Source organism: Cucumis melo, chromosome 6 (assembly GCF_025177605.1).
Source record: "Cucumis melo cultivar AY chromosome 6, USDA_Cmelo_AY_1.0, whole genome shotgun sequence".
NCBI classification, from domain to species: Eukaryota; Viridiplantae; Streptophyta; class Magnoliopsida; order Cucurbitales; family Cucurbitaceae; genus Cucumis; species Cucumis melo.
Window position 1 is genome coordinate 5,097,466 of NC_066862.1, and position 27,860 is coordinate 5,125,325.

Sequence of the window (27,860 nt, forward strand, 5' to 3'; positions counted from 1 at the left end):
TTTCGACATTTCAAATACTTCATTGCACCAATGAAAATGCTCCGTCTCTCAGGGGCATACATGTCAATTACAACTCACTCCTCTTTGGTTCATCAAGCAAAGCTTTACACAACAATACACAGAAAAAAAAAAAAACTCAAGGAAGAAGAACAAATGGCAAGAAAAGACAGATCTAAGTAAGTAAGTAAGTAAGTAACAAACAAATTTCAGTCGCCGGAATCATCGTCGCCACCGAAGATGGAAATCCGATTATAGAGGAGAAAGAGAATGAGAACGAGGAAGAGAGCAACGCCGACGGGGGATCCAGTGACGCGGTGGATGGAGTCAGGTTCGCCGGAGGAGAAGATGGCGGAGACGAAGGAGCCGCGATCGGAGGAGAGGAACTGGATGGTGAGAAGGAGGAGGATGGGGAGGAGGAGGAGACCGAAGGGACTTAGGAGGTCGGAAATGGCGTCGGTGAGAGCCTCGCCTTGGTCGCCGAGTAGGAAAGGGACTACAATGACGATGGCAACAACCACGGCCAGGAGAATGGCGTGGGGAGCTCCACCTTGGCGTTCTTCAATCATTTCGTTTCCTTTCACTTTGAGAGTGACCTTTGTTTTTGAATTCAACTTCTCTTTTTGGGTTGAAGAAGAAATAGAGGAAAAGTGGAAGAGGGAAAGAGAAAAGAGGGATTAGGGATTGGTTAAAACCGAAGTCGAAGAGACGCTGATTAAGATAGGGGTTTTATCTAGTGTGCTCAACTCTCTCTTACTAACCATATTGAAGTTCATTTTTTTTTTAAAAAAAAAATAAGTTAATTGTCAAAACAACCAAATGTCTACGGGAACTAAGAAAGATTAAGTATCCATGTAGGCTATTTTAGCATACCATAGACCAATGATCTATGTCGTTTATATAGAATAATGATTTGTAACTAATCATAATTTTATGTCTATTACACTATTATTGTAACTTATATGTATAAGTGTTCTCAACGCAACTTTATTGATTGTTTTCATCCTTGAAAATCCAAATAATTTCATACTTGATCATTTAGATATGTCTTTCTCTATAGATTCTTTGAGCTCAATTAGGCACTGCCCTGAAGGTTACTCTTCTCAGTGGGTTCTCTTTCTCTCAACTCCTATTATAGGGCTAGGTTTTCATTCCTTTATAGGTAGCTCTCCTCAGGAGACTAAGTTTTCTTTACATACTCTCCTTTATGGGTTTATCTTGCTCCTGTGAGCTCTTCTTAGGAGTTTAAGCTCTTCCCTACAAGCTCTTTTATATAGATTCTCCTATTGTGAGTTTCTTCTAGAAGACTAAACTTTTTCTTCAGAGTCTTACTTCTTCTTTCTAAGCTTTTTTCAGCTCAACTAAGCTTACCCTTTGAGTCCCACTGAGTTCGTCCTCTCTAAGCTCTCATAGGCTCCTTTTTTGGCTCATTTAGAGTTCACTCCCAAGATCCTTCAAACTTTTTTCTTATCTTACCTCATGGGTCTCGCTAAGCTCTTTAAGTTTTTCGAGGATCTTCTCGATTTCTCTTTTATGCTCCTCTTAAGCTCTTTCTTGAGCTCTTAAACTCTCTTAGGATCTTCCAAGGCCCCTCTAAGCTTCTCTTCAGCTCTCTCCAAAGCTCCTATGAGCTTATCTCATAGATGCCAAGAAGCTCTCTAAGCTCTTCTCCATAGGTCTTCGATCTTGAGCTATATCTTAAGCTCCTGTTAGCTTCTCTTGAGCTCTCCCATATGCTCATCTGAACTCCTTCTAAACTCTCTCCTGGACTTTTAAGCTTCTACCATGAGTTATCTCCTAGGCTCCTCTAAGCTTACCTTACGAGTTCATCAAGCTCTCTCTAAGCTCATTTAGACTTCTCTCACTAGCCCTCTCGAGTTAGTTAAATTCATACACAAAAACTTTGCAACTACTAATTATAAAAATATTGTGATTTTGGAAATTCAAATACAATATCGATTCTTTAATCCATCTATACGACTATCTAAAAGGAGTTACAACCAGAAACTTATTTCTCCTTTTGCCCATTTTTAGTTGATGGCCTCGTGTTATATGATGTACTTTTGCATTTAATAATTAAATAATAATAATAAAAACACCTCTCTAACACATCCTAAATATGAAAACCTCTTGCTAATGTTAGCTCAAAAAATATATTGAGATCAAACACCAACAAATACAAATTATAAAACTAATACAAACTAAAACACAATCTATATTTTATCAAACGAAATTATCATAAAATAGGATTTAGATAACATAAATAATATGTATTACAAAAAAAAAAAAAAAAAACAATCTATGTGTTCCATAACACCCAAATGATTTGAAATAGATAAATAAACAAAGAGCAACAAAGGTGAATAAGTTATAAACATAGTTTAATTTATGGTATAATAATATTTAATTAAAACTTCTTTTAAGAGAGAGAACTTCTAAAAAGTATAAATAATGTTATGTGGATGCATTGCATTGCATTGTTCTTTGGAAAAAGAAAAGAAGGAATTGTTCAATAAAGAGTAAAGCTATATATATATATATATATATATATATATATATATATATATATATATATATATATATATATATATATATATATCACTTCTTTTAAAGAGACGTTTGTTGCCTCCAATTAAATTTTAATTTTGAAAAACATGAAAACCCCCCCTTATTTAATTAAATTAAAAACTTCAATATCTTTTAATACATACACAATATTTAATACATTAATATTTATTATTACTATCAAAAGAAGAAAAGCTATATTTATTACCTCTTCCTCTCCTCAAAATTGGCCACCTACTATAGTTTTTCAACTCTTTTTTGGATTACGTAAATATAATAATAATCGACTTTAAATTGAGACGTTTTAACTTGTATAGTCTAAATATATAAACTCAATTATGTAAAAACAAAGGCTTAAAATTACTATTTTTACTCAAAAGGTACGTTGAGTTTCAAATTCACGTGAACCAACAGTATATCATTATGATTAATATTTTTTAAAGAATAAGAAATTTGTAATGACACAAATATGAAGAAAAATGAAAATAGTTTCGCCATGGTGAGTTAATTTCAAAATTGACTTTAAGTATTTATTATTCATTTTACAGTTCAAAAAACACATTCACAAGTACTATATTGAAAAATTATTATATATCATTTACACCATAAAAACACACATTCACGATGTGCATTTTGGTAATCACATGAGCCCAAGATCTGGCGAATTGAAAATCACTTTAACATGATTCTCACGTCTAAAACAAGTGCATATTTCATCGTCTTGAGAGTAATCAACTTGAACTTGGTAACATGAGTGAATGGAAAATTGGTGAGTGAAAAATCACATAAAAAGTTCTCTAAAATCATATAGATAGATTATAAGTTTCAAGAAATTTAATTAATATATAATTTTTAACTAGCAATAATAGTAAAATAAACAACTCATAGAATTACTTAAAAATTATCTGAACTTTAATTTAGTCAATCTTAAATTAATTCCAAATTAGGAGTAGTGTCATAAATCATAAATTATTTTCCAATAGAGCACAAACTCCACAAATTTAGATTATCCCAATATCTAGTTTTTATAAAGTAGAAAAAGGTGCGGTTAGGAAATGTTTTATATATTTTTAAATGAGAAACTGACTTATTCATATTTTAATAATTAAAATATAGCAAAATTTTAGATTTTACTAACGACATATATTTTTATTAATATTAATGATATTCATGGACAATATACTTATTATTATCGATAAAATGAAAATGTAAATATTTTAAAATATTTTATTCTGCTTAACCACAACAATCTATAATTATTTTAAAGCAGGGTAGGGTAAACTAAAAGTAGTTATATTATTAGATATTAAATTACTTAGAGAGATAAGTCAAGGTACAATTTTATCAGACGAAAGTAGTAAAATACTATAATTGATATTCTCCATCATCCTCTTTTGTAAATATATATTTAGCCCACGTTACTGGAAATGGCAGGAACCTGGTTCAGTTAGTCATCACCATTATCCACTATCCTTATGTTCGTACTGAACCTGAAAGTTCCAAAAGATTCAAGATCTATCGGGTTGAAGACTGACAACGGCGTGCTAACGACAGCGGCACAACCATTCAAGAGACCATTGATTTGGGTAGGATTATTCAATGACGATGACAGGAGAAAGGATCCCATGCTGTTCGTTGTTGTAGTTGACAAAACAGTCCCGTTGCAATCCAATTCCACTGTTGCATCTGTTGTGTGTAAAAATCACGAGGAAAACGTTCAAAATATTTATATTTTTAACCTCATAACCTGTGTTCATGCCTTCACGGAGTACAACGACAACAGTGTTTGAAAATCGACTATAAGGATTGGTATATTTGTTTAACGAAAGAGAACGCCATGCTAAAAAAACTCTAAGAAAAGAAAAAAAAATGTAGAAATTGATTATATGGAAACTGGGTTAATTATTATTACTTGAGACAGGGATGCCTACAAGGCTGCCACCGGGAATGCCAGTAAGAGATCCATTGATCGTGACAAGAGGGTTAACCAACAGCTGAGATTCCACCATCAATGGAGCAGATCCCAAAGCACCAATAACCATCACCATAACAAACATTTTCGATCTCAAACCCATTTTCTTTTCTTTCTTTTCTCTTCTAATCTGCTTACAAAATCGAACTCCCACAATGCCAATATATATAACCATTCAAAAACCAACCCCCCAAGTTGCACCACACATTTTTCTCTCTCACCTTTCTCTCAACAATAACACACACAAGTTGGAGTTGATTACGTACTTTGCGTCTCTTTTACATTCATTTCCATGATTATTGTACATTAATACATTGAGTTTTAAATTTCTTCTCGTTTATGGCAACAACTTGATTCTTTTAATTTTTAAAATTGATTTTCTTGAACTTTTAAGGTGACAAAAATAAGTTATTATACCAAATTTTGAAAATTTTACTTGTAATTTTAAATGTGTTCTTAATTACGAAAGGGAGAAAACTTGTTAGTGAAGTTGGTCATGCTCTAAAAGTGAAAAAAAAAGAAAAAAAAGATTGTCTTTTGCTCTACATAAAATCGAATGGACTTTTGTGACCAAAAACTCTAAGGACATGGGGTGAATTGGTGTAGCTAAATGCATATTATTTGAGATTCCAATTACAATAATTGGTATTATTCTTTTTGTTACCGTTGTTATTATTGTTTTTTTACTTAGATTAAAATAATTTATTTGTTTTCTAAAATGGAATTAAAAATTAATCTTTAACTATTTATCTATTTACTATTATTACTATTAAAAAAAAAGGGTACATTTAGCTCTTGCCTCTCCCCAAAATTGGCCTACTATAGTTTTTCAACTATCCTTTTAGGTTAGGTGAGTATAGCAAGAGCCCACATTAAATTAATTAGAAGTGATTGGATATAGTGGGAGTGATCATAATATGTCACATATTCTATCATATGATACCTTTAATTCACATTAATACAATAGAAGTATATATATATATAGTTGTCCATTTTTTTCTTCTTCTTTCGGATAAAAATGCTATTAGCCTATTTGGGTAGGATAAGTAAAGTAATATCTTGTGAATGATGGTATTTTTCTTTCTTCTTTTATACTTGTAGTGGACTTTTAGTTTTTAATGAAAACTTTGTATATTGGTTTTTGTAATTCAATTTATTCTTTTGCGTATTAAACTTTCAATAATTTTTTTAGAGTTGACTTTGTTCATTTATGTCTGCAGTTTAATAGATTAAGTTATTTATGAATTTGGTCTTCGGGTTTAAAAAGGGTTAGGTTGTATATATAAAACCCTTTGATCTTATGGGTTAATTCATTTGCAATTTCTAGTATATGATAATTTTCTATAGTAATAAACTGATTTGATTTTCGGTCGTGGACATAACTAATACATTTTTAGTGAACATGCATGAAAAGCTTTGCTATTTATGATACAAGTTTAAATTTTGGGGTTAAAGTTTTATTTATCTATCTTTCACCATCTATAAATATAGTAACATAAAATCGAAGTAAAAGTAAATATTTGTATGAAAAAGCAAAAAAAAAAAAAAAAAAAAAAAAAAAAAAAAAAAAAAAAACTAAAACAAGGAAAATTTTAAAAAGTAACATCCTAAATATTTTTATTTTCCACAAATATTTAGAGAATTCGTTGAAATAGTTTTTCTCGATCCTTTCCAACTAAGATTAACTAGCTAGATTTAACAATACAAATAAAAGAAATGAACTATATTATTTTCATCATACATCCAATCTATTATTTTTTTAAAGAGAAAAAATTCTCGATGAAATCTCAATTGAGATGCACATCAAGATTGTATGTAATTTTTTCAAATTTTATATATTAATTCCTTCAAAAGAAAAAAAAAAAGAAGAAAAACTTTAGTTTGTTTATCTGGATCGATGTGGTCAGTCTTAGTCGAGAGAATTAAAAAAAACCTAATATTCAATAATTTTACTTCGAGCAATTTAGTGTAAAACTTATTGATATAGTTTCATGGAGAGCTACAGAATTAAAAAAAAAAGTAATAAACAAAATGAATTGAAAATTGATGAGTCCAAGGATTCATATATAGATATCATATGTTTGATAAACAAAAGATAAAATCATCCTAAGAATAGAAATTGATTATATGGAAAAATGAGTTATATATTTACTTGTAAACTATGTTGGACATTTGGATATATAATTGAGGTATAAATTATTATCGACTTTTAATGGACAACAACAAGCATCAAATCAACATTAATATATAGTTGGTTTATTTAACAAAGCTCTTTGGTTAATTCGTTATTTAGCAACGGATATCCTAACACCTTTTCTAAAGTTTAATTAATTAGACATAGAATGATTTATATATATGTTAAATACTTTTTTAAAGTTCACCAACTTTCTGGATACAAACTTAAGTTTAGAAACTAAATTTGTAACTTACCGTTTGAAAATTTTGAGAGAGTTGAATGATCCTAACTAAGTACAAATTTAAAATTTTAGACACATCCAAACTTTATTTGAAAACCATTTTGTTTTTAGTTTTCTCTTTTTGAAAATTAAACCAACCATCGCTACTCTTTATATATCTATGTTTTCAAAAATCAAACCAAAAACTAAAATACAACAATTATGATTGAAAACTTGATTAGGAAACCAAATGAGACAGTGTTTAGAGTACTGAATTGATTTGTGTTAAAAACTTAATTAGTTCGACGTGAATTTTTTAGCTCAACTTAATGTTTGTCCTACTTACTTTGAAGTAATGTGCACATTTATCGATGTATTTCATTTTTTCTTTTACTCTTTTCAATATTTCGAATGACGATTCTACTTACTAATCAAAATCTGACGATAATAAATGTCAAACAACATGCTCTATAAATTAAACCACTCTCTCGAGAGGAAACAAAATATATATATGTCCAAAATTCTAGAAATTGAAGTTTTTGTTTCTTTGTTTTGTCATGGGAAAGCCACAGACTCTAAGATCAAATTTGACCCCTTAATTTCTACCACATGGGATTTGCAAAATCCCAATCCAAATTTCTGATTTTGTTCTGAAAAGGCTACTTAGGTTAGGGGTCCATTGGGCTTCTCTAAATTCTTCACCTGCTGTCATTTTTCAACTCCTTTTTTCTGTTACGTACGTGATTATAACAGAAGTTCTGCGTCAAAGTAATTCAAAAAGATTTGACATGGTAGGAATGTATGTATGTCGTATCACATATTATAGACGTTGGACAGATTTGTATTAATTCAATGAAGTATGGTTATCATGTTTGCATTTCAATAACTATTAGTAACATATAACTAACTATACATAGTTCAAATTTGAGGATAATCTTATGACCAAATGTGTTATGTAATATAGAACTAAATTTATTGGGTAGTCTTTTAACATAGTTATTTGCGTTTTGAGATAAATGAATAAGAATTCGAAAATTAAGTTCACTTATAATTACAATAAATACAAGAGTTTTTTATTTAAAAAAAAAACAAACAACCAAACCAATCAATAAAGTGAAGAAAATTGCATCCACTAGAGTAAAAAACCACTTAGATAAGTCGCTTAATTTGAAGTTTTATAAATGTCTGATAATGAGATGTCTAGTAATCAAATATAACTGTGTTTGTTCATGAGTAGAATGTGTCATTAGATTTTCATAAACAAAAATTATATTTATATTTAATTTGTGAAAATTGTACATAACTATATCAAATTTAAGTAGGCAAAGGTTAAACACATTGATAAAAATTAATTAATTAAGAACCAATGATAATTTAAATGATAAATATTAAAAAATTGAGTAGTTTAAGATTATAATCAACTAATAAGTGTATTTAATAAAGTCATATTAATTATTTTGTGTTATAAGTTAAAAGTAGATATGTTATCAAATTATATGTTCACTAGATGTGTTATTTGAGACATAAAACACCCATATATATGTATTATATGTATCTTTTAAATTATAATAGTTGTACATTTAATTAACTCCACGTCGTCTTTTGAAATAACTATAAGCACACAACCTTTTATTTTTGGAATGAACAACAATAAACATGCATAAACACGACAACAAATTACAACAAACAAACAACATGAGTACTCGATCAATTTTGAGAGAGAACTCATATGTTACAAGTACTAAAAATTCAAATACGTACTATACTTTTTCTTGTTATTCCTTTGCCCCTTTGGTGAATATATTTAGCCCACAACTTGCATCATTTTAAGCAGATGGACTAATGAATGTGAATAGGTTGGGTGCTACTTTCATGATCTCCATGATGCCATCCTGCACAAATCTTCCCACGAATTGCATTCTCGATGTTAGAAATCCAGTAGATGGTAACGTCGCATTACAGTTGATCAATGGAGTCCTCACTACGACGTTGCAATCGGTTAAGAGTGTGGAAAGAAGGAATTGCAAAGGATTCAACAACATCGAAAAGCTTCCCATGTTGTTTGTTGTTGTAGTTGACACGATGTTTCCATTTCCGCATTGCAGTTGCACTACTGCGTCTGCAAAAAGAAAAAAAAATTGTCATTCTTAAAATCTAAACAGAAGCAAAACCTTTCATTACAACATTGAAAGAAAAGAAAAAGAAAACCGAAGAGTTACTGAACGAAAAAACGATAGAAAAAACGGAAGAGTAATGAAAGAAGAAAGTGATAGAAAAATGGGATATATACTGGGGAAAACAGGGGTGGAAGTGGCATTAATGGTGCCAATGTTGCCATCGGCGGTGCAATAAACAACTCCTTGGACGTTGATAACTCCAAGGAGACTCCCAATAATATTCCCAAGCTGAGCTTCCGCCATTAATGGTGCTGATCCTAAAGCACCAATAACCATCACCATAACTAACATTTTCGATTTCAAACCCATTCTCTTCTTTTATTTCCTCTTCTAATCTGCTTATACAAACTCACACTCCCATGATGCCAATATATAGGCAAGAACTAAGCCCAAGTTGCACCACATTTTTCTGACTTTAATTTTCTCTGATAATATATATATATAGTAAAATTGTTATGGGTAAATTCAAGTAGCTCAAAATGACTTCATGCAAAAGTTAGAAGCTTATAAAGTGAAACTTAGGTATGAGAGAGCTTAGGACTTTGAATGTGCAAACTTACTAGACAAAGAAAATAAAGTCCAAAGTTTTATCGGATGTAATATTATAATAGAGGCTTGTTAGTTAGACACAAGATTAAATATTTAGGGATGTTAAATAATTTAATATTAAATTTCCTTTAACTCTTTGAATCAATGAATGATTTAATAAGTCATCATTAGACATAAAATTGAACTATATGTTAAATATTTTTTTTTTAAATTTAAATTCTATCTATCTATGATTTCTTATTTTATTATCTACTTCTCACACATTGTTTTCCAATGCAAAATTGCATCTTGAAAACTTAATTTTAATATCTTTCTTAAAAACTTACCACTTACGTTACAGTGTTAAATAATTGGACTCCACTAATTTCAAACATGATTATTGTTTAAGTTTAGTCTCCTATCTTAATTACCATGTTACTCTCTCTCCCTAGTTGATATAAATATATATTATTTGTGTATGTGATGGATATTGTTGGAGAGTTTACGCATGCAGCTTTGGTGTCCCAAAACCTTGAAATTGAAGGTTTATTTGTTTGTTTTATTATGGGGTGGGCACATCCTAAGAGCAAATTTGACCGTTTAAGGGTTGTACCAATGGAATATATATATGCAAAATACAAATCCCAATTCTGATTTTGGTATGAAAAAGGCTATTTAGGTTAGGGGTCCATTGGGTTCTCTAAATTCTCCGCCTGCTGCTATCATTTTTCAACTCTCTTTTTCGGTTACGTGATTATAACGGAAGTTCCACTTTCAAAAACATTTTGGTATGTATACACGTTATACACTATCTTCGTTTTCAAAAATATCCAACTTCGAAACTTTCATTTGAACTTTTGAAAATGGTTCAAAATTAATATACTTACCGTTAGTTTTCTTATGAAAAACATTAAAGTTTTGTTTCAGAAATATTCTTGTTGAATTATTGAAAAGTTTCAAAAATACCTTTAAGTTTGGAAATAAAAAGTTAAGAACTACTTTCATGATCCAAAATTTATTCCAATTTTCTTACTAACTAAAATCAAAATCAAAATTTAAGTTAAATTCATAGTTTTAAATTTAGTATAGTATTAACAAACAATGATAGATCTTGAACATAACTAATCTCAATGGTTATTGTTATAATTAACAAATAGTTAATTGTCAAATAATAAAAATATTATTCAACTAATAACACAGTGATAATCTAATAAATCTATTGGCGTGAGGTTTTTTTTTTTTTTATTTGACTAGTTATTGTTTTAGTATGTTTTAAGAAGATATTTTTAAATTTATGAAATTTTGTGGAATTTTATGTTTTAACCAAGATTTAAAATATAATTTTGATTGATATATGGTCTTAATTTCATAAAAACTTTAATGGATATTTCTAAAAAATTATATTAAAAAATTCAAAAAAATTTTAAATTATTCAATACGTATTTTATTATTTTCAAATAAATAAACATGTATATTATTTATACAGAAAATTTCAAAAATAGAATATTTGACAAAATATTTACACTTCATAGAAAACTCAAGTGTAATAAATTTTATTTTTAGTGGTTTTGTTTTGTAGAGTGTAAACTGTATGCCAATTTTTTTATTTTTGAAAAAAAAACTCATTTTTTATATTATATTTATATTAGCGTCATTTTCGTGTTTATTTTTTAGGATTCTTGGATTTTTCTAGGATGTAATGGAAATATCAATTCACGTCTTTTATTGATATCAAACCAACAAAAATCTGAAAAATACCGATAGAAATATTCATATATCGATGGAAATTTAAAATTATAGTTTAACTTAAAGTTTTGTTTTTTATTTTGAGGCTAAGAAATTTGGCGAATTTTTTGAATTAATGAAAATATTTTTTTTAATTTTTATAAATTTAAAGGTTTGTTTAGAGTAGTAGATGTTACTTTTATAGAACTAAACCTATTGTGCATTATATTCTTTTAATATTAGCTACTTGATGGAACAATTAAAGTAATACCTCACATTATAAACAATACACAATTTCATGAACTATAAAAAATAGAAGTGATATCTTAAAAAAAAAAGTAAACAACCAAACCAATCAACAAAGCGAAGAAAACTACATAATAATATCCCACCCCACTAGTAGAAAATCACTTTAGGTGCCATTTGGTATAAGGCTTTATAGATGTATGGAAATAATGAATGCCTAGCGATCAAAGATAACCCGTGTTTAGTTGTGCATGAGAATTTTTTAGAATCTTTTGAACAAAATATATTTATATTTAATTTATGAAATTAATTATGAAAATCTTATATAATTGTATACTATTTACCTTTCATAGAAAAAAAAAACCTACTAAAACACAAATATTCATTACACTTAATTTTTATATAAATCGAAAAGATTTAGCTAATTTTACTATTTTTAACAATTTCTCTTAATTATAACTAATACATAATTATTTGATAGTTAATTAAGTTTAGCATCAGTAATTTAGTTTTAATTAAATAATATAAAAATTATTGTTATGAACAATATATTATACGAAAAAGGAAAAAAAAAAAGATAAAAATATGTTATATTAATAAAGAAGGGAAAAAAAATAAAAGTAGAAAAAAAGAGTTGGAAGAGAGCCGCAAGTAAGACAAAAAAAAAAAAAAGGAAATGAAATAATAGAAAGAGGAAGAAAGAATATGGGAGGGAAGGATTAATAAAAAAGCACACATTGTGTTAGAGGTTGGGGTAGTGGAGGGGCACCGACACCGGCATTGGACCGGAGGGCGGGGGCACAACTTGACAAAATAAGGATATAACTTCTTTTCTCCTAACGATTATTATTTAAAAAGACGTTAAAAAGTAGGTCAGTTGGAGATGGCGATTAATTCTCTCATTTTTAAGATGAAAAGTTATACCGTATGTACCTTTTTAAATTTTCAAGGAGCGAAACTTAATGTCAAGATAGTTGAAATCAAATTAATTTCACTAATTTAACAGTAATTTACAAATTAGAACAAAAGTGAAATTTCAAAAAAAAAAGAAAAAATAGAAGAAAAACTTTATTAATAATATGACAATATACAACATTAGAGCATTGAATCGATGTAAAACAGGAAGAAACCATATATCAAAAAATTTCGATACAAACATTTAGTCTATTTTACAAACTAGATGGGTGAAGAAGATTGAATTGAACTTGTTTTCATGATTTGAAGCTCAAGTTCATGCTAAAGCTTCAAACAAGATTCTAGCAGTTCATTCCTTCTTTAAACATGTAAGTAATATAATCCATCTTTTGATGCTGTGTTTGTATCAATTAAACAAAACATATCACTGCTTTGTTGCTACAGAAGGGACGTCCACAAGATTACTTTGCATCTTCTTTCTAGAGGGGGATCCAGCCCTGCCATTGCAGTCATTGGTAAGATAAATTGAGTAAATTTGAGGTACTTGGACCCTCCTCTCGATCTCAAGTTCTAGTTTGCCCACAAAATATTGTATACATTCCTCATTCCCCCAAGGTTTGTTTATAACCAAATTCCAAAACAATCTCTATTAACTAATTAGTTACATACTCTTCATATCCTCCTAATAACACCCGAATACCATTTCTATAAGATGTCTAATAGCAGAAAAGAATCAATCTTGGATAGAGAGATAAGAGAGGTTGTGAAAAATGGAGACAGAGGCAAGCGAGGAAGATATGAGGCAGAAATAGAAATCAAGAAATCCGAGTGAATGGAATGGGAAAAAGAATGAGACGCCATCAATTCGACAAAGTCAATGAGGTAGAAGAGATCTGAGTGAATGAAAAGGGAAAAAAAAAGAATGATACACTATCAATTTGGACAACATCAACGAGGTAGAAGAGATCCGAGTGAATGGAAAGAAAAAAGGAACGACATGCTATAAAACACAAAATGACGCGTTTATGAAACTACTTGCATGCATTTAATTGGAAAGAAAGAAAATTCAAAGCTTAAAGAAAGAAAATTCAAAGCTTGAATTTGATATTTTAAGTAATATTGGTAATAATAATTAAAGGGACAACAATCACCTTAATCTTGCCCGTCTCGGTGCCACAGAGTACCATGTCATTGGCTGTAAGCAAACACGTTATCTTGCTACCAGCTGAAACTCTCCCCACTTTGTGCTGTGCCTTTCTCAACCATATCTACTTTTTCACAAAGGAACCGATTACAACTATGATCATAACATAGAGAATACACATTTATTCTTTAAGAGAATACACATTGATAATTACCTGAATGCTGTTTGCTAAAGATTTACAGATTATGTACACAAAATCTTCAACGACACTCATTGCTTGCACAACCTCTCCTTTACCAGTTATTATTTTCATTTCAGGCTTTTCGTGTCTTCTCCAGTTCTGCATTTATTCCTACATTTAGTGGAAGTTTATGGTACAATTATTCTGGCTACGGTAATGGTTCTACCTGAAGTAGTGAGCCTTGAACCATTGAGCTAGCACTAAAAAGCCAGTCCTTATACACAGCAAGTGAGTTGATAGCCTTCTGGTGCATCAGAATCCAACTTTTAGAAGGTGGCTTGATCTCTTGTTCCCATTTGTTTGTCACAGAAAATTCCTAGTAACAACAGTTTTTCTTTAGAGGTCGTTTATGAATTGTTTAGTTTTCGGAAGAAAGAAAAGGGAGGAAGAAAAGAACCAACTTGTATGCTGGAATCGGTGCAGCCTGCATAAACCCTTGCTTGAACCACCTTAATACACTTCAAATTCTTACTCTTGAAAAGAACTTTTGTTGTTCTTGATGCGTCAATCACCTGGAGTAGAATAACATGTATAATTAAAATTGAACAAGTTTCTATAGTTTCAGACGTTTTAAACTTTTATTTACGTTTACTGATATTTTGGATAAACGCAGGCAACGGTGCACACAAAATACTTTCATTCATTTCCTTAATAATTATACTGCAATTTAAGTGATAATATCATCCTCACTTTCAACCCATGGCCATTTGTAACTGCAAAGATTATCTGTCCATATGCCCCTAAATGTTGGATTTGTTCCTTAGACTCTATCACTTCGATACACTCCAATCTTCCCTGGATCATTTTCCAAACCTGTCAAACAAGAAACAGATTAATTCAACCTTCAACGGCTCATCCACATTAAGGTAAATGTTATAATTGCAGCATCAGTTACATACTCGAATAGTTTTATCGGCAGATCCGCTTAGAAGACTCTCCCCAGATTCGAAATGTGAAAAACACGTCACTGCTTTTCTATGTTTTTTTATGTCCCATAGAAGTGATGCCGATTGTCCCTTGATGTTCCACACCTATATATATATATATACATACATATGCATACAGGTCAATGCTTTCAACTTTGTAGCAGAAAAAGTATTTCTTTCTCATTGCAAACTTCTGCAGACAGCAGTTTGTAGCTGACGGACGTTTTTGTTATTACTTTTAGTTTTCAATTTAGCCATTTGGCACCTTTTTCTGAAACGTAGACTAAACCTTTACTGAAATGACATCTCAAACGTGTCTATTGAAACCCACTTTATGTTCCTCACCTTTATCGAACCATCCGAGTATCCACCGAAAAGAAGTCCTTTGTAGAAGATGAGGGCACATACAGCTCCACTGCTGTTGAAACCCAGCTCTAAAACTTGTGTGTGCACACAAGAAATTCGCTGTTCTTACAATTTGAAGCATGTTAGAAGGACAACGAATGAGAATCTGCCGATAATGATTTATAAATACAAAATTATATTTAAATAATTTTCAACAATTTATTGAATAGTTATTCGATGATGTTACTTACTGAATTATGGGGCATAAGATAGTCTGCTACTTGGTGCAACTCTTCTGCCATCCAAGTTATATGTGAAAGTCGTCTTAGCGACTCACGAACTCCTTCAGAGAAACGAGTAAGCTTTTGCATCCCTATATAGAATTATTCATTAGGAATCAGGGGAACACACTCGAGGTCACTTAAAATAAATCGCACGACTTTCCATTGAGCACGTTACTTAAAAGTACTCTTCACATTGCAAAGACTACACCCTCTATGACTAAGGCAATCGAGCATAAAACTTAGCAAATGTTGTATACCTTTTCCAGAGGTATAGTTAAAGATGCAGAGACAAGCCAGAAGTCTTTCTTCAAGTTCTACTCCTGGATGCAAGAACAGCTCGATTCCACTGAGTAAGATCTCACAAGCAGAACACCTAATGCTATTTGGACTCTTTGCAATCTCGCATCCAAGCCATGCAATTGTCGTTAAGCAGTCCCTAGAAACCTTCTTTATATCGCTCTTTAATCCCTTTTCTAAAGCACGAAAGACAGGCTCCCCAATACAGATGATGTTTCTGGCCATCAAACTGCACCATGAATCCATGCCAGCATCCTACAAGTTTATTTAATGTTGTAGTAAGGTCGAACAGTACAATGTCAAACATTATACTATTCTTGATGCTCACCTGCAAGCTTTGGTCTAACCAATCAAACGATTTGATCATGTTCTGATGATCAGAACTCAAACCAACTTTTTTAAGCAACCATGCAACTGTGTATGGCTCTCCTGTCCATGAAAAGGTTCCACCAATAGTTGACAGAATAGATGCAGACAACAGCTGCATAGAAGAGGTTTCCTCGCATGCCACTGACCTGAGAAGGACCTGTACAGCCTCTTCTTTTAACAAACTCGTTGTAGAGCAATTGTCCTGTCATACATCAAGTTTTATCAACTGACCACTAAGTTGGACCAACCACGCGATCAATTCATGTCTTGCAACCCAATTATACCATAACGACATTTAAATGAGATTGTAATATCAAATATAGTAATTTTTCCCAAGATAATTAATCCCCAAATTGCTACCAATCCCCTAAATTCAACTTCCCACTCTAACCAACTTTCCAAGTAATTTACTTAAAATTATGTGAAAATCTATCAATAACATTCCCAATACTTCCCTATTGATAAATATTCATTCCAAAATGTTTCTGCAAAGTTTTTCCTTATATACTCATCATTTCTTATGTTTTAGAAAACTAAACCTGGAAAGAAATCGTTTTAGAAGAAGAACTAGGAATCCTAGGAAGATGGTGTTTAAACGTACAGTACCACTTCCAAATTGAACACTTACCAGCACAAGTAATTGGATCAATAAATTTGCAGCCAAAAGTTGATATTCAGTTTGCAAGTGGTTGACACAAAGCATTAGTATGTGAATAACGTCATTTTTCCCTTCATTCTTAATCCGTTGCAACAAGCTAATGGCAGAAGACCTAAACAAGAAAGTGGTAATTGTATTTAAGAAAACAGGCTTTCAGTAAACAACTTGATCCAACCTAATGAGAATGACTAATGAGTGCCAGATGCAATAGAATGTGCAAGAACACAATTGGTGCATTTCATACCTTGGAACATGAAGGATTTCATTGAATACTTGAAGTGCAATATGTACTGCTTCCTTCTTGTCACTTTCTAAGAGACAGAGGAATGGAGCCACTGAGATGAATTTTGATGTATAGCTTCTGCACTCTCCATCGAGTTGCATGCATTTTACAAGAATACTGCCTAGAGACATCAATCCTTCCACATTGTTTGTTCTTGCAACTTCAAGAAGTCCACAAAGTACACTTGGTGAGCTGATTTCAACCAAATGCATCTTATTTGTGTCCTCGTCAAATGCAGTTACCATTACTTCGATGATCATCATTGATGCTGCAGGAGGAGTTAGCGTAAGTGATGGTGACCAAGCATTATAACATTTCGAGGTGCATATGATCTCCACCAATACAGGTAGAAGCTCTAAGGATTTGATTTCCCTTGGGGACGGACTGATGAGGTATATAAGAATCGCAGCCTCGTGAACATTCTGTTTTAGAGCAGTTGCCAAATCACATAACTGTAAACCCTTCTTCTTGATATCTTCTATAACCGAATTGTTTTCAGAAATAATAGTTGTGAGCAGAGAAACTGATGCCCTTATAACCTTTTCTTCTTTAGAAGTTGAAATGCCTGTCACCAATTGATCCATTATTAAATCCTTTAACATGGTGTATTGCACTCCCGTTTTGTTATTCAACATTTTGTAAACAGTTGAAACTTCCACAGCACATTCGTCATCATAGTTTCCCAATCCTTCTGAGAAGCATAATCTTGAAATCGCTTTTTCGACAAGTCCCAATATTTCACTCTTTGGATCTCTTCTGCTATTTGCTTGACATAATTGCCCTCCACTATTCTGCTTCCTAATCTGACAGGCAGAACCTTGATCGAGAGATGAAGGTAAATAACTATCAAAAGTTTGTAATTTGCATAGGTTTACTGACATATCTTTTGGTTCACTTTCTTCAAGAAAATTTTGGAAGACCTGAGTTTCTAAGTTATTTTTTTCTAGGCTACGTGACTTGTAACCATTGAATTTGTTTGAAATGGATTTCATCATGTTTGCTTTGGTGTATCGTTCCTTGACTCTACTCAGGGAAGCACTGGACAAAGATATCAAACTCTGCTCTCTGTCAGACTTGGAGCAACCATACTGCAGCTTCCTGTGAGGTCAGCACACAAAAAGATTCAGAAATATGATTGAGGTTTGATATAAAATGACATTCAAGTATAACAAGCATAAGCCTTCATGACTGAACTGATAATCTGGCATGTCTGCTTGTCCGCTTTTCTTAGGGTGGTTAATGTCGTTCATACCTGCCTGATAAATAGAAAACTTAGTAACCATTTGAGATTGAAAGTAAGGAAAAAAGAAAGCTAGTGGGGTTGGGAGTTGACGAACCTCAAAATCACTGTCACTTTCAGAATTGTTCATTGATGAGAACAATGAAGTTGGTGAACCAGGATGGGAATCCTTCAACACGTCCCCCATGCATTTGGTACTAGAATCTCTACAGAATCCCCAATCATTAAATTGAGGTTCTGGGAAAAAACCCAATTTTTTTGGGGAATTCACTGTATCTTCACATCGTGGAAAATTTTGTGATGCCTTTCTTTTATCTTGAAATACATCAATATGATCAAGTGGCGGTATAATGTCATACTGGATTCAATTTTACAACATAAAAGGCAAAATTAAAAAGGAAGTGTTAATAATAATCTGACTCTAAGAACCAGTAACGCTTGAGGATATTTAAGGCATTTCTAAAACCATACTTAGCACGGGGGATCTAGAACTAGAATTATGAAAGGTGAAAGAAAAACTGAAGAAAGTTAATAGAATGAAACTAGCGATGGACAAGCAAAGTCTCCCACAGAAGTCCTCAAAACTTACATGGGAAAGAGTTGGCCGCAAAAACCTGCAATCAGTTGCCTCTGAAGTTTCAATCCTTGAAAATGAGCCATGCCTAATTGGAACCAGGAACATATATTAGATCCGCTTTGAAATGTGTACATTTGATAATGCAACTTTTGCTAGTAATGATGCACGCAATGATAGACAACAATATGAAGCAATCTTCAAACAAAGCCTAAGGAGAAAATATTGCAGCAGGTAGACTTCTCTTTTTTTCAAAAAGGAAAACTGTGAAATTACATTTTCTTGCAGCTTTCATTCAACTCCTCTCAACTGATATGGAGCCTCCCACTCCTACGAACTTAGACCTCTCACGTATTCTTGACATGGTAAAATTTTCTCTCTCGCATATCAATTCTCCCACTAAAAGTTTTGTACATGAACCACGTGTGTGTTTTTGTTCTCACTACTATCATTTAGTCTCATTTGTTTTCTACTTCGGGAGATTAATAAATTTCGAATTCAGGCCAATACGAGCACAGGTCAGTGGATAAAATACCAATAAGGATGATGGTTCAACCCCTCCCCACTGCAACTGTTGAACTCAAAACAAGTTTTAAATTCAGAAACTGTTCTTTTGTTTATTGGTATAAACTTATAATCAATAGTGAAGATATAAGTTATAGTTGATCATATAGAAAATTCCCATGGTATACCAGTGCTCAAAATCTTAAACCCAATTAGGCTATCTGACCGTGAGCATTCTTTATGTCATAATTCCACTAAGAATTTCATAAAATGATTCTGTAGCTTGCATTGAGACAGCTGGTAGGATGCTGCAAAAAGAGTATCGTTGTAACACAGGGACTATGCAAAGTTCAGTAAACATACTGATAATTTTGAGACCGGATATTTACCGATTCAGGATAGACTTATATTCCTTAGAAATTTACCCCAGACTTACAAGGAAAGTGATCCATCTTCAGAAGACATCATATTGCTGCTTCCCAGTTGCTGCCACTGATGAGTCTCTCCGTAAGACATAACCTGATAATACATCAGCCAGTCCTTGTATTTTCTAGCTACCTGCCTTATACTTGATTCACCATAATCACCCTCGCCAAATTCTACAGAAGGATTGAACCCCATACTTCTAAAATTTTCTTGCCTCGAACATGTAGCAAAAGAAAGAAGAAGACTGTAGCAAAATTCTTGAGCAAATTCTGTGAGAACCAATCTTGGGGAAACCAGCAGGGATTGAAGGAAGTGCAGAGCAACCTGCCACTCATCCCCTTGAAGCTTCTTGACAATTGAAAGATAGAAGTAAGAGCAGCAAACTAAATAACGATTTTCCATTCCTGATGTCTCGCCATGCTCGTCAACCAATGCTGGCACTTGAAGCATTTGTTCAGCAGTCTGAAGCCTGGTGGCCTTGGCTTCTGAGGAGCTTGTTTGAACTGCATCTTCAATGTTCTCGATGCCCCAGTAAAGATTTGAGATGATAGATTGTTCCAAGAATTCCAAAAACCCAGGTCTCTGGTTTCTTAGCTTGGAGGTACATCTCAATTTGACAGCAGTCCTAACCTCAGCATTGCTCAAGAATTCATGAATATACTGGTTGATAGATACGACAAGGCCCCTAATGGAGTTCGGGTCCAGTCGCTCATTTTCACAAACAGGTAGTGGACACTGAGTGGGAGAAGAAGAAGAAGAAGCAATAGGAATGCATCTTTTGGACATGGCGGTCTCATGAAGAGCAGAATACACTGAAACAATAAACAAGAGAGATGAAAACCAAAATTTATCTCTGTTGCAGAAAATTGAAGGTCGGGAACAATTTCCCGTGACAATTCCAGCCAAAATCCAAAACTTCCGAATTGGGCCCTCAAAAACTTCCTTCCTGCTACAGACAAACTGTTGACCTTCGCTTCTATCATGGGTACATTTCCTGGTTCACTCTTGGATTCACTCGATCAATAAATTACCATTTAAATTTGGCATCATGCTATCGTGAAACTAAAACACTGTTCCAAATTCCAAATTCCAACTTCCAAATCATTTTTAGAACAACAAGAGAAGAACACGAACCTTTTCGTCCTGTGGGTTTTTATCGTAAACACCCAGTTGCTCAGTTTCCAAGAGAATCCAAGTAGGTTCTTGAGATTTTTGGATTTTGTGTGTAATCATAAAGCATGGGACTGTTAATTTTTAGATTCTTGAACCAAAAACAGTACAATGGTTAAAAGGGTAGAGTAGGAGGGATTGGAAAATGGCAAAAGTTGTTGTTTTTTGGGGATAAAAGACACAGGGACTGAGCTTTGAAAGCTAATCTCTGTACCATATTTTTGTTTGGATGTGCCATTGTTTGCTGTCATGAAAAGGAGAATACATGAAACCAGCCACACTATCCTCTGCTTCTATTGTCTTATTATCACAATTTCTTCTTCTCTTCTTCTTCTTCTTCTTTTTTCTTTTTAAATTTTTTGTTTCACTAAATTGTATTTATATATTTTATGAATTGAATGTATCATTATTGTTTGGGATTTTATTTTATTAGTACTATATATTATTAAATAAGGTAGTCTTTGAAAGGTTGTAATGTACATACATATATAGAAATATGATTAAAGTCCTAGGTGTGATTTTATTTTATTACTAGTAGAGTTTTTAAAATAAGGAAAACTTTAAAATGCTACGAGAGAAAGAAAGTATTATATAATGTTTTGAATTTCAACCTTTTAACTTTGGATGAGACAAAACATCAAATTATATATCATTCAAGACGTTGATGGACTAACTTGGTAAATTATTCCAATTAATATCTATTGTTTTATATATAATTCAATGTTATACTTACTGGTGTGCATCAATAGGTCGAGAGTCGAATTTCACCACATTAACTATAGTTAGTTTAGTACATGTTCAAACCGACCACGATTGTGAAATGTTGCATACTAGTCGTCAATCAATCGGTTTGGATTGGTTTAAAGTCTTTGAAACTTCAAAGAAATGTTGTCGTATACTTAGAATATTTTCAAACCTCCCTCAACTAACTTCCTCCCTCGTTATCTCCAACCGACCCTTTTCGATTGGATCGATTTTGGTTAATTAGTTTAATTTTTCGAAGTATCATACTCACCCTTAATTATATCTACCAAATTGGAGAATTAAGAATACAGTTTAAATATCATAATCAATTAAACTATCTACAATACAAACAACATATTTATTTAAGCCAAGACAATATTTTTATAATGTATTTGCTTACCTTTAATGTATGTCCAGACAATGGTGAAATAGGAAGAAGGTTGTTGTCCATATTTGAAATAAAGATATGGGAATGACATTTTTAAATATATTATTTTTAAAATGTAGTAAAAAGGTTATGTTAACCTTTTAATCTTGACAAAGGCATAATAATTGGTCGGTTAAATAAACTTTTGTGTTTGGTTTTTAAAATTAAAAATAATAAATAAATAATAATAATAATAGTTTTTTAAATTCAAAAGTTTTAGTGATTATATCATTTATTATATATAAAGTTAGATCGTGTGGTATTGATTTGAGATCGAATGATATAATTAATTTTTAGAAACGATAAAGTCTAAAAAGAAAAAGTCTCATGAATCAAAAGTGACAACTAAAAATCGACATTGACCTAAAAGAATGGGATAGTTCGAGTAACGTCCAAGCTATTAGCTAACTTCGATCTGAGTCAAGACTAACTCTAGCCAAACATTAAATCGAGTGCACATTTTAGCACGATAAGTTATCTACTTATGCTAAATCGATTTGGAAACACTGAAGCTAGATCAACGTTCTCTATTGACATTTAAATTAAAAAAAATAATATGTTTTCTCTCGGCTCTTTCTATCATCCTTCCATCTGTTTCTTTAATTATTAATTTATTATGTCATAGAAATATTTTTAGAAAATAATATAAAAAGAATTACTTAGATATCCTTTTAAACCTTGCAATTAAATTGGAAAATATATATTTTTTTTTTTTGAAAGAAAAAGGAAAAAAAAGGTGAGATTGAAATTGGAGGGTGGAGATGAGATGAGAGGATGGGGCCAAGGGGAAAGGTCACGGGAGCAAAATAAAATGATATAATGTGTTGGTCCAATTAATGTTCCAAACTCTCACATGCATTAAAAGAAACCCTTATAGTATTTGAGGAAGTGACGTTTTGCCCCCCACTTCTTCTCTCTTTCCCACCTCAATATATCAAACCCTAACCACTCTCTAATCCCCATCATCTCACCTTTTGTCCCTTTCTATTTGCTTCCTTACAAATAATAATATGGCAGCTTTTTCTAGGTTTAGTAGTTGAAAACACTTATCGTTATAATTTGAGTTCCTCGAGCATTGACTGGATTATAATAGTCGATTTTATTCATTTGAAATTAGTGATCTCAAAAGTGATACTGCATTAGTTTTAAAGTCAAAAATGCATTTATTCGTGTTAGATACAAAACGTTGTAAGAAGGAGTTTTTTCGATAAGTTAATATATACTATTAAAATTGAGTTATTTAACACGAATTTTATGAGGTTGGTGGACCATAAGCTTGTATCTCACTAGCAAACACAACCTCTTAGACTGACCACCTCGTAACATGAGTAGTAAGATCTCTAAGTATAATTGAACTATAACTTGTTACCTTTACATTATGGTATTTTTTTTTTATATATATATACACACACTTTGTTGGTTATGATAACACTAATAATCATGGAGAGGTATAGACTATGATGAGATTATTCTTTTCTTTTGGTAGGTGCTTGGGTAAATTTTATATGGGACAAGAAAGAATGACATATTATAAAATCTAGGGTATTACACTAAGTCAAAGTGAGTACATTTCGATTTTTAGTAGATAATTGGTCCCTCAAAAGGATTACCTAAATGATACTTTAACTTTCAAAATAGCTTAGAGAGTACTTAAAGTAAACTTGAAGTATGAACCCACCATCGAAAAGCAACCATCGACTCAATTACATTAAAAATAACTTGAGTTAAAGATATATTCTCTTAAGAACAAATACATTAGTCCAAGATAATCAAATTATCTACAAGATAGAACGATCAATCGAATGACATACTTTCTTGATCTACGTGATACAATAGAAGACATGAATTGCAACTCTTCACTAAACTTTAAAAAAACATTGTATGCCAAACAATTCATTCATAATCTAATCAAATATATTGAAAACAACTCAATGGCAAATTTTTAAATAGTGTTCGAACTAAAGCCAAATGCAACATCACGAACCCATAGCAAAAAGACGAAAATAGCCCTAGTTAATAAGATAACCTAAAAAGGAAGAGTTGAAGATATACGGATGGATGGTTTGGGTTAGTTCAAGTTGGGAAATAGATAATGAAATGAGATAGAGATGGAGCCGGTGAGCATGTGTACATATGTAAACATACATTGGTAGATTGGGCTAAATTAGGAAACAAAGCAGGCCTGGCCCAGCGTTGAATGCCCCCCCATGGGCCCATTTCTACACTGAGCGGTTGCTGTCTCTGGATTTGGGCCAAATCCAGCCTCACGTTCTTGTAATTTTATTACGTCACCCACAGTACCCAACCCAACCCCTTGCCCTACCCTAACACCACACAACATTATTGCTATTGTTCTTACCAAAAAATAATAATTTTTTAGCATTTTTGAGCATGCACACATCTTCGTGCATTCTCTTCTAAGCAAATAAATAAATAAATATCTTATAAAACAAACAATAAAAAGTTATCACATCACAAAATTTAATTGGGATACATAAAAATGAGTGATGTATAGGACGTACTTAATCATTTTTCATAACTTATACTACATTATATACATTATGGTTAAGATTTCTTTTGAAAAGCATTCACGCATCATGTTTAACACCAAAAAGTTCACACATAAGAATTGACGCATGCATAGATAATTTTAAAAGCAATTCTAATAAAATATTCTAAACTAGTTCACATTCGATAATTCAAGAGTTTAGCTATCACACAATTAATGAACTATATAAATTGAAAAACTTACGAAAATTAGTGACAAAGGCCATTGTTATTTAGGATAATTTCTCGATAAAAAATGCATTTATCCATAAGAAAAAAAAAAGGAGAAAAAAGAAGTACGTGGAGGCCGTAGAATAAGAAAGGGGACAAGGGAAAGGAAGATCCCCCATGTGCGGAGGTTGAAGGATCCAACGGCTGATGTGACAAGAATGGGGAAGGAGATGCACGGATAAGATCCTCTGCCACTACCACGTCGTTTCACGGGGCCCACTATATTATTTTAGTCGACGGTTGACCAATCACATGATTCCACGTGCTAATCTCAGTCAAAATACACGCTCTTTCCTTCATTAATTCAGTCAAACAGTTGTTACGTTACATTACAGCATTTATTTTAGTTGGGTTGGGATGTTTTTGTGTTTTTTTTTATGATAACCATTTGATTTTCTAGCTGGATCTCTGATTTTTCTATTGTAAAATAAACAAAGGTTAAAATATTATTTTAGTACTTTATTGTTTATTCTTTACCAGCATTACCATTTGGGAGTATGCTCAAATTTTTAAATAATTAAAAATATAATGGCTAAAATTGAACAACAAAATAAAAAAATAATTAAAGAATTAAAATATGTGTGTGCATGGATATATATTGTATTGTATTATATTGAATTTGTACATGTCTCGTGGTACTTGGTATGGATATACATTGTATTGTATTATATTGAATTTGTACACATCTCATGTCACTTGGTATGGATATACATTGTATTTTATCGCTCAAAGCACTTTATATTTAATTTATGATTCATCCACGTTGTCGAATGACTCTAAGCTAAGGTTCATTAATTCTTTTTAAAATTTTGATAATTACTGCGATAAACAAATTCGCTTAGATTGTGACTATAAAACCAGATGACGAAAATAATAGATCGACATGATATCTCCATGCAATTATATATAATATTGTTTACTTTGACCACAAATCGTCAAAATTTTTCTTTTTCGAACTTACTAAAACACGTCGTACTATTGGAGATATATTGTCTCTCATTATTTATGTAATTACGATTATCTATTTTATTCTCACCGATTTACAACTTTGATGGCATTTTCTCGACATGCTTTTAAAGTTTTAAAAAATGAAATAATATCACTTTTAAGATTATTGTACTTTAAAAGGAAATTAATTGCTTCCTAAACTTGTTGGGTAGTCCTTAAATTACATAATGAAGTTTACAAACAATAAATTGATGAAATTATATAAACAATAAAAGGATGTCATAGTGTGTTATTTTTCCATTAAATTGAGAATAACTCAAATGGCATACCATTGATATAGTATGACCTTAATAAGACAATAGGTAGTTTTCCAAAGGTAAGACAAATACATACACACATATATATAAGAGAAGAAATAAATAGGGGAAATAAATGGAAGGTGGCGAAGCCTAATAGAGGGAAGGGGATGAGGTCCGTGACAAAGAAGATTGTGGCATTGATAATAATTAAGAGAGGATGTCAGAGCTTCATCAATACACCAAAACACAATAACAATACAATACAATACAATACAATGCCAAAATTCAAGTGCATCCAAACCTTACACACAAGACGCACAAAAATACAATTAATTTTTGGTCCGAGACATCTAAACCCCGAACCAAATTTGGATAGTGTAGTTGGTCGTATATGCCTACCTCACCACCTAATGGATATAATTATTCAATCACATTTTTACAATATACATTTACTTTATCATTAACTATACCAATTTATATTATGTTATCTAATAATCTTTGGATGTAAACTTAGCTTGAAGGACTCACTTGTTTATACACGATAATTTAACCTACTAAACCATATAACCCCAAATCTACTCCATTCTTCTCCAAACTCATTTTGATATCTCAACCACTCCCCGGTTGGTATCATAATCTTCTATATATGCTCATTCTCAAGGTTTAAATTGTTGGTTTTAAAAGTTCAACTAAATATCGATGCCAACAATCAACCCAAAAAATTTAACATATGCCCGCTTTATGATTTTTAAATAAGTTAAAACTCTTTACTATTTTATTATTATATTTAAATTAATGATATTGTGTTGTTAATTTTTATGTTTCGTGTATTTTTATATGATTTAATGTTATTATATTTACATAAGTCAAACGCATGAAAATGTAGAAATATTAATAGAAACATGACGATAATTTAACCATAAATAACATTTATTTTTAATTTTAGATGGAATTAATTTAACCTTTTTATTATAAAAACGAGAAAGATTGGGGATGGGGGTATTATTTAAAAAGAAAAATCAATGTCAAATTTAAACGCTGGGAAAAGGAGAGTTTATTAATTAAAGATGGAAAATATTAAGAAATCAGACAATAAAAATAGAATTAAAATGTTATAGTGAATATTTTGTTTGGTATTAAATTGGATGAAGTGAAGAGATCATCCATCCAAAACATGTCATGTCTCCTTTTGAAACAATTATATGATTATATATATATATATTATCCAAGACATACTTATGTCTTTTTTTGAATTTCCATTTTTATTTTATTTTCCAATATTATGTTTTATATATGTCTCTGGGATTTTCTTTGGCTTATATTATATCTCAACAAATTTGATGTGCCAAATTTATTATTTTCTTATATATTTATTTCTTATGTGTTGTCATTTCTCAAACATATATATATATATATAATCGATATAAAAAAACTTATTAATACCTAAATGACAAAAAAATATTAAATCATTCACGAAGTCCTACCTTCTTAATCCTAAACTTCTACGTATAAAAAGAAAAGGTATACTTTTTTAATTACGTAGTTTTAACTATTCTTATAAGATGAAATTTTGAATGAATTTGATCTTACAAGACTAAAACATAAACTCAAAATATGGTAAAGTAGTAAATCTCAACCATAGTTGGTCAAGTTCACTTGGTAACCCTTAGCAGCTATAGGAT

The 27,860-nt window shown here is 31.5% G+C and overlaps 4 protein-coding genes across 5 annotated transcripts; all 4 read right to left on the reverse strand.

Annotated features, from left to right (window-relative positions):
- Nucleotides 1-727, reverse strand: LOC103483850 (uncharacterized). The gene has a single exon (XM_008440671.3). The coding sequence runs from the start codon at nucleotides 564-566 to the stop codon at nucleotides 207-209; it is 360 nt and encodes a 119-aa protein (XP_008438893.1). The 5' UTR covers nucleotides 567-727; the 3' UTR covers nucleotides 1-206.
- Nucleotides 728-3,839: 3,112 nt separating this feature from the next.
- On the reverse strand, nucleotides 3,840-4,684 carry LOC103483852 (uncharacterized). Its single transcript, XM_008440672.2, has 2 exons — nucleotides 4,475-4,684; nucleotides 3,840-4,248 (listed from the first exon to the last, which is right to left on the reverse strand). Exons 1-2 carry the CDS (start codon nucleotides 4,635-4,637, stop codon nucleotides 4,010-4,012), a joined length of 402 nt encoding a protein of 133 aa, XP_008438894.1. The 5' UTR covers nucleotides 4,638-4,684; the 3' UTR covers nucleotides 3,840-4,009.
- Nucleotides 4,685-8,528: 3,844 nt separating this feature from the next.
- Nucleotides 8,529-9,492, reverse strand: LOC103483853 (phylloplanin-like). Its single transcript, XM_008440673.2, has 2 exons — nucleotides 9,221-9,492; nucleotides 8,529-9,049 (listed from the first exon to the last, which is right to left on the reverse strand). Exons 1-2 carry the CDS (start codon nucleotides 9,414-9,416, stop codon nucleotides 8,757-8,759), a joined length of 489 nt encoding a protein of 162 aa, XP_008438895.1. The 5' UTR covers nucleotides 9,417-9,492; the 3' UTR covers nucleotides 8,529-8,756.
- Nucleotides 9,493-12,661: 3,169 nt separating this feature from the next.
- LOC103483854 (putative E3 ubiquitin-protein ligase LIN-1) lies at nucleotides 12,662-21,278 on the reverse strand. Of its 2 annotated transcripts, XM_051086175.1 has the most exons (18): nucleotides 20,947-21,278; nucleotides 19,823-20,624; nucleotides 18,898-18,970; nucleotides 18,406-18,666; nucleotides 18,263-18,324; nucleotides 17,030-18,166; nucleotides 16,756-16,897; nucleotides 16,087-16,329; nucleotides 15,719-16,013; nucleotides 15,429-15,550; nucleotides 15,178-15,297; nucleotides 14,806-14,937; nucleotides 14,597-14,719; nucleotides 14,308-14,418; nucleotides 14,073-14,222; nucleotides 13,880-14,005; nucleotides 13,673-13,789; nucleotides 12,662-13,018 (listed from the first exon to the last, which is right to left on the reverse strand). In XM_051086175.1, the coding sequence occupies exons 2-18, from the start codon at nucleotides 20,596-20,598 to the stop codon at nucleotides 13,001-13,003; spliced, it is 4,008 nt and encodes a 1,335-aa protein (XP_050942132.1). In that variant the 5' UTR covers nucleotides 20,599-20,624; nucleotides 20,947-21,278; the 3' UTR covers nucleotides 12,662-13,000. The 2 variants fall into 2 exon arrangements, with proteins under 2 accessions (XP_050942132.1, XP_008438896.2); XM_008440674.3 differs by having other exon boundaries at nucleotides 19,823-21,278.
- Nucleotides 21,279-27,860: the final 6,582 nt, after the last annotated feature.

Bases quoted from the DNA above. Each gene is read 5' to 3' on its own strand.
- LOC103483853 (XM_008440673.2), bottom strand. From the start codon at position 9,416: ATGGGTTTGAAATCGAAAATGTTAGTTATGGTGATGGTTATTGGTGCT. The intron at 9,050-9,220 runs GTATATATCCCA...TTCTTTTTGCAG, and splicing joins TTCCACCCCTGTTTTCCCCA to ACGCAGTAGTGCAACTGCAA.
- LOC103483852 (XM_008440672.2), bottom strand. From the start codon at position 4,637: ATGGGTTTGAGATCGAAAATGTTTGTTATGGTGATGGTTATTGGTGCT. The intron at 4,249-4,474 runs GTAATAATAATT...TACACACAACAG, and splicing joins TGTAGGCATCCCTGTCTCAA to ATGCAACAGTGGAATTGGAT.
- LOC103483854 (XM_051086175.1), bottom strand. From the start codon at position 20,598: ATGTCCAAAAGATGCATTCCTATTGCTTCTTCTTCTTCTTCTCCCACT. The intron at 15,551-15,718 runs GTATACAACATT...AATTCTATATAG, and splicing joins TAACTATACCTCTGGAAAAG to GGATGCAAAAGCTTACTCGT. The intron at 14,419-14,596 runs GTGAGGATGATA...ATTCTACTCCAG, and splicing joins CAAATGGCCATGGGTTGAAA to GTGATTGACGCATCAAGAAC.
- LOC103483850 (XM_008440671.3), bottom strand. From the start codon at position 566: ATGATTGAAGAACGCCAAGGTGGAGCTCCCCACGCCATTCTCCTGGCC.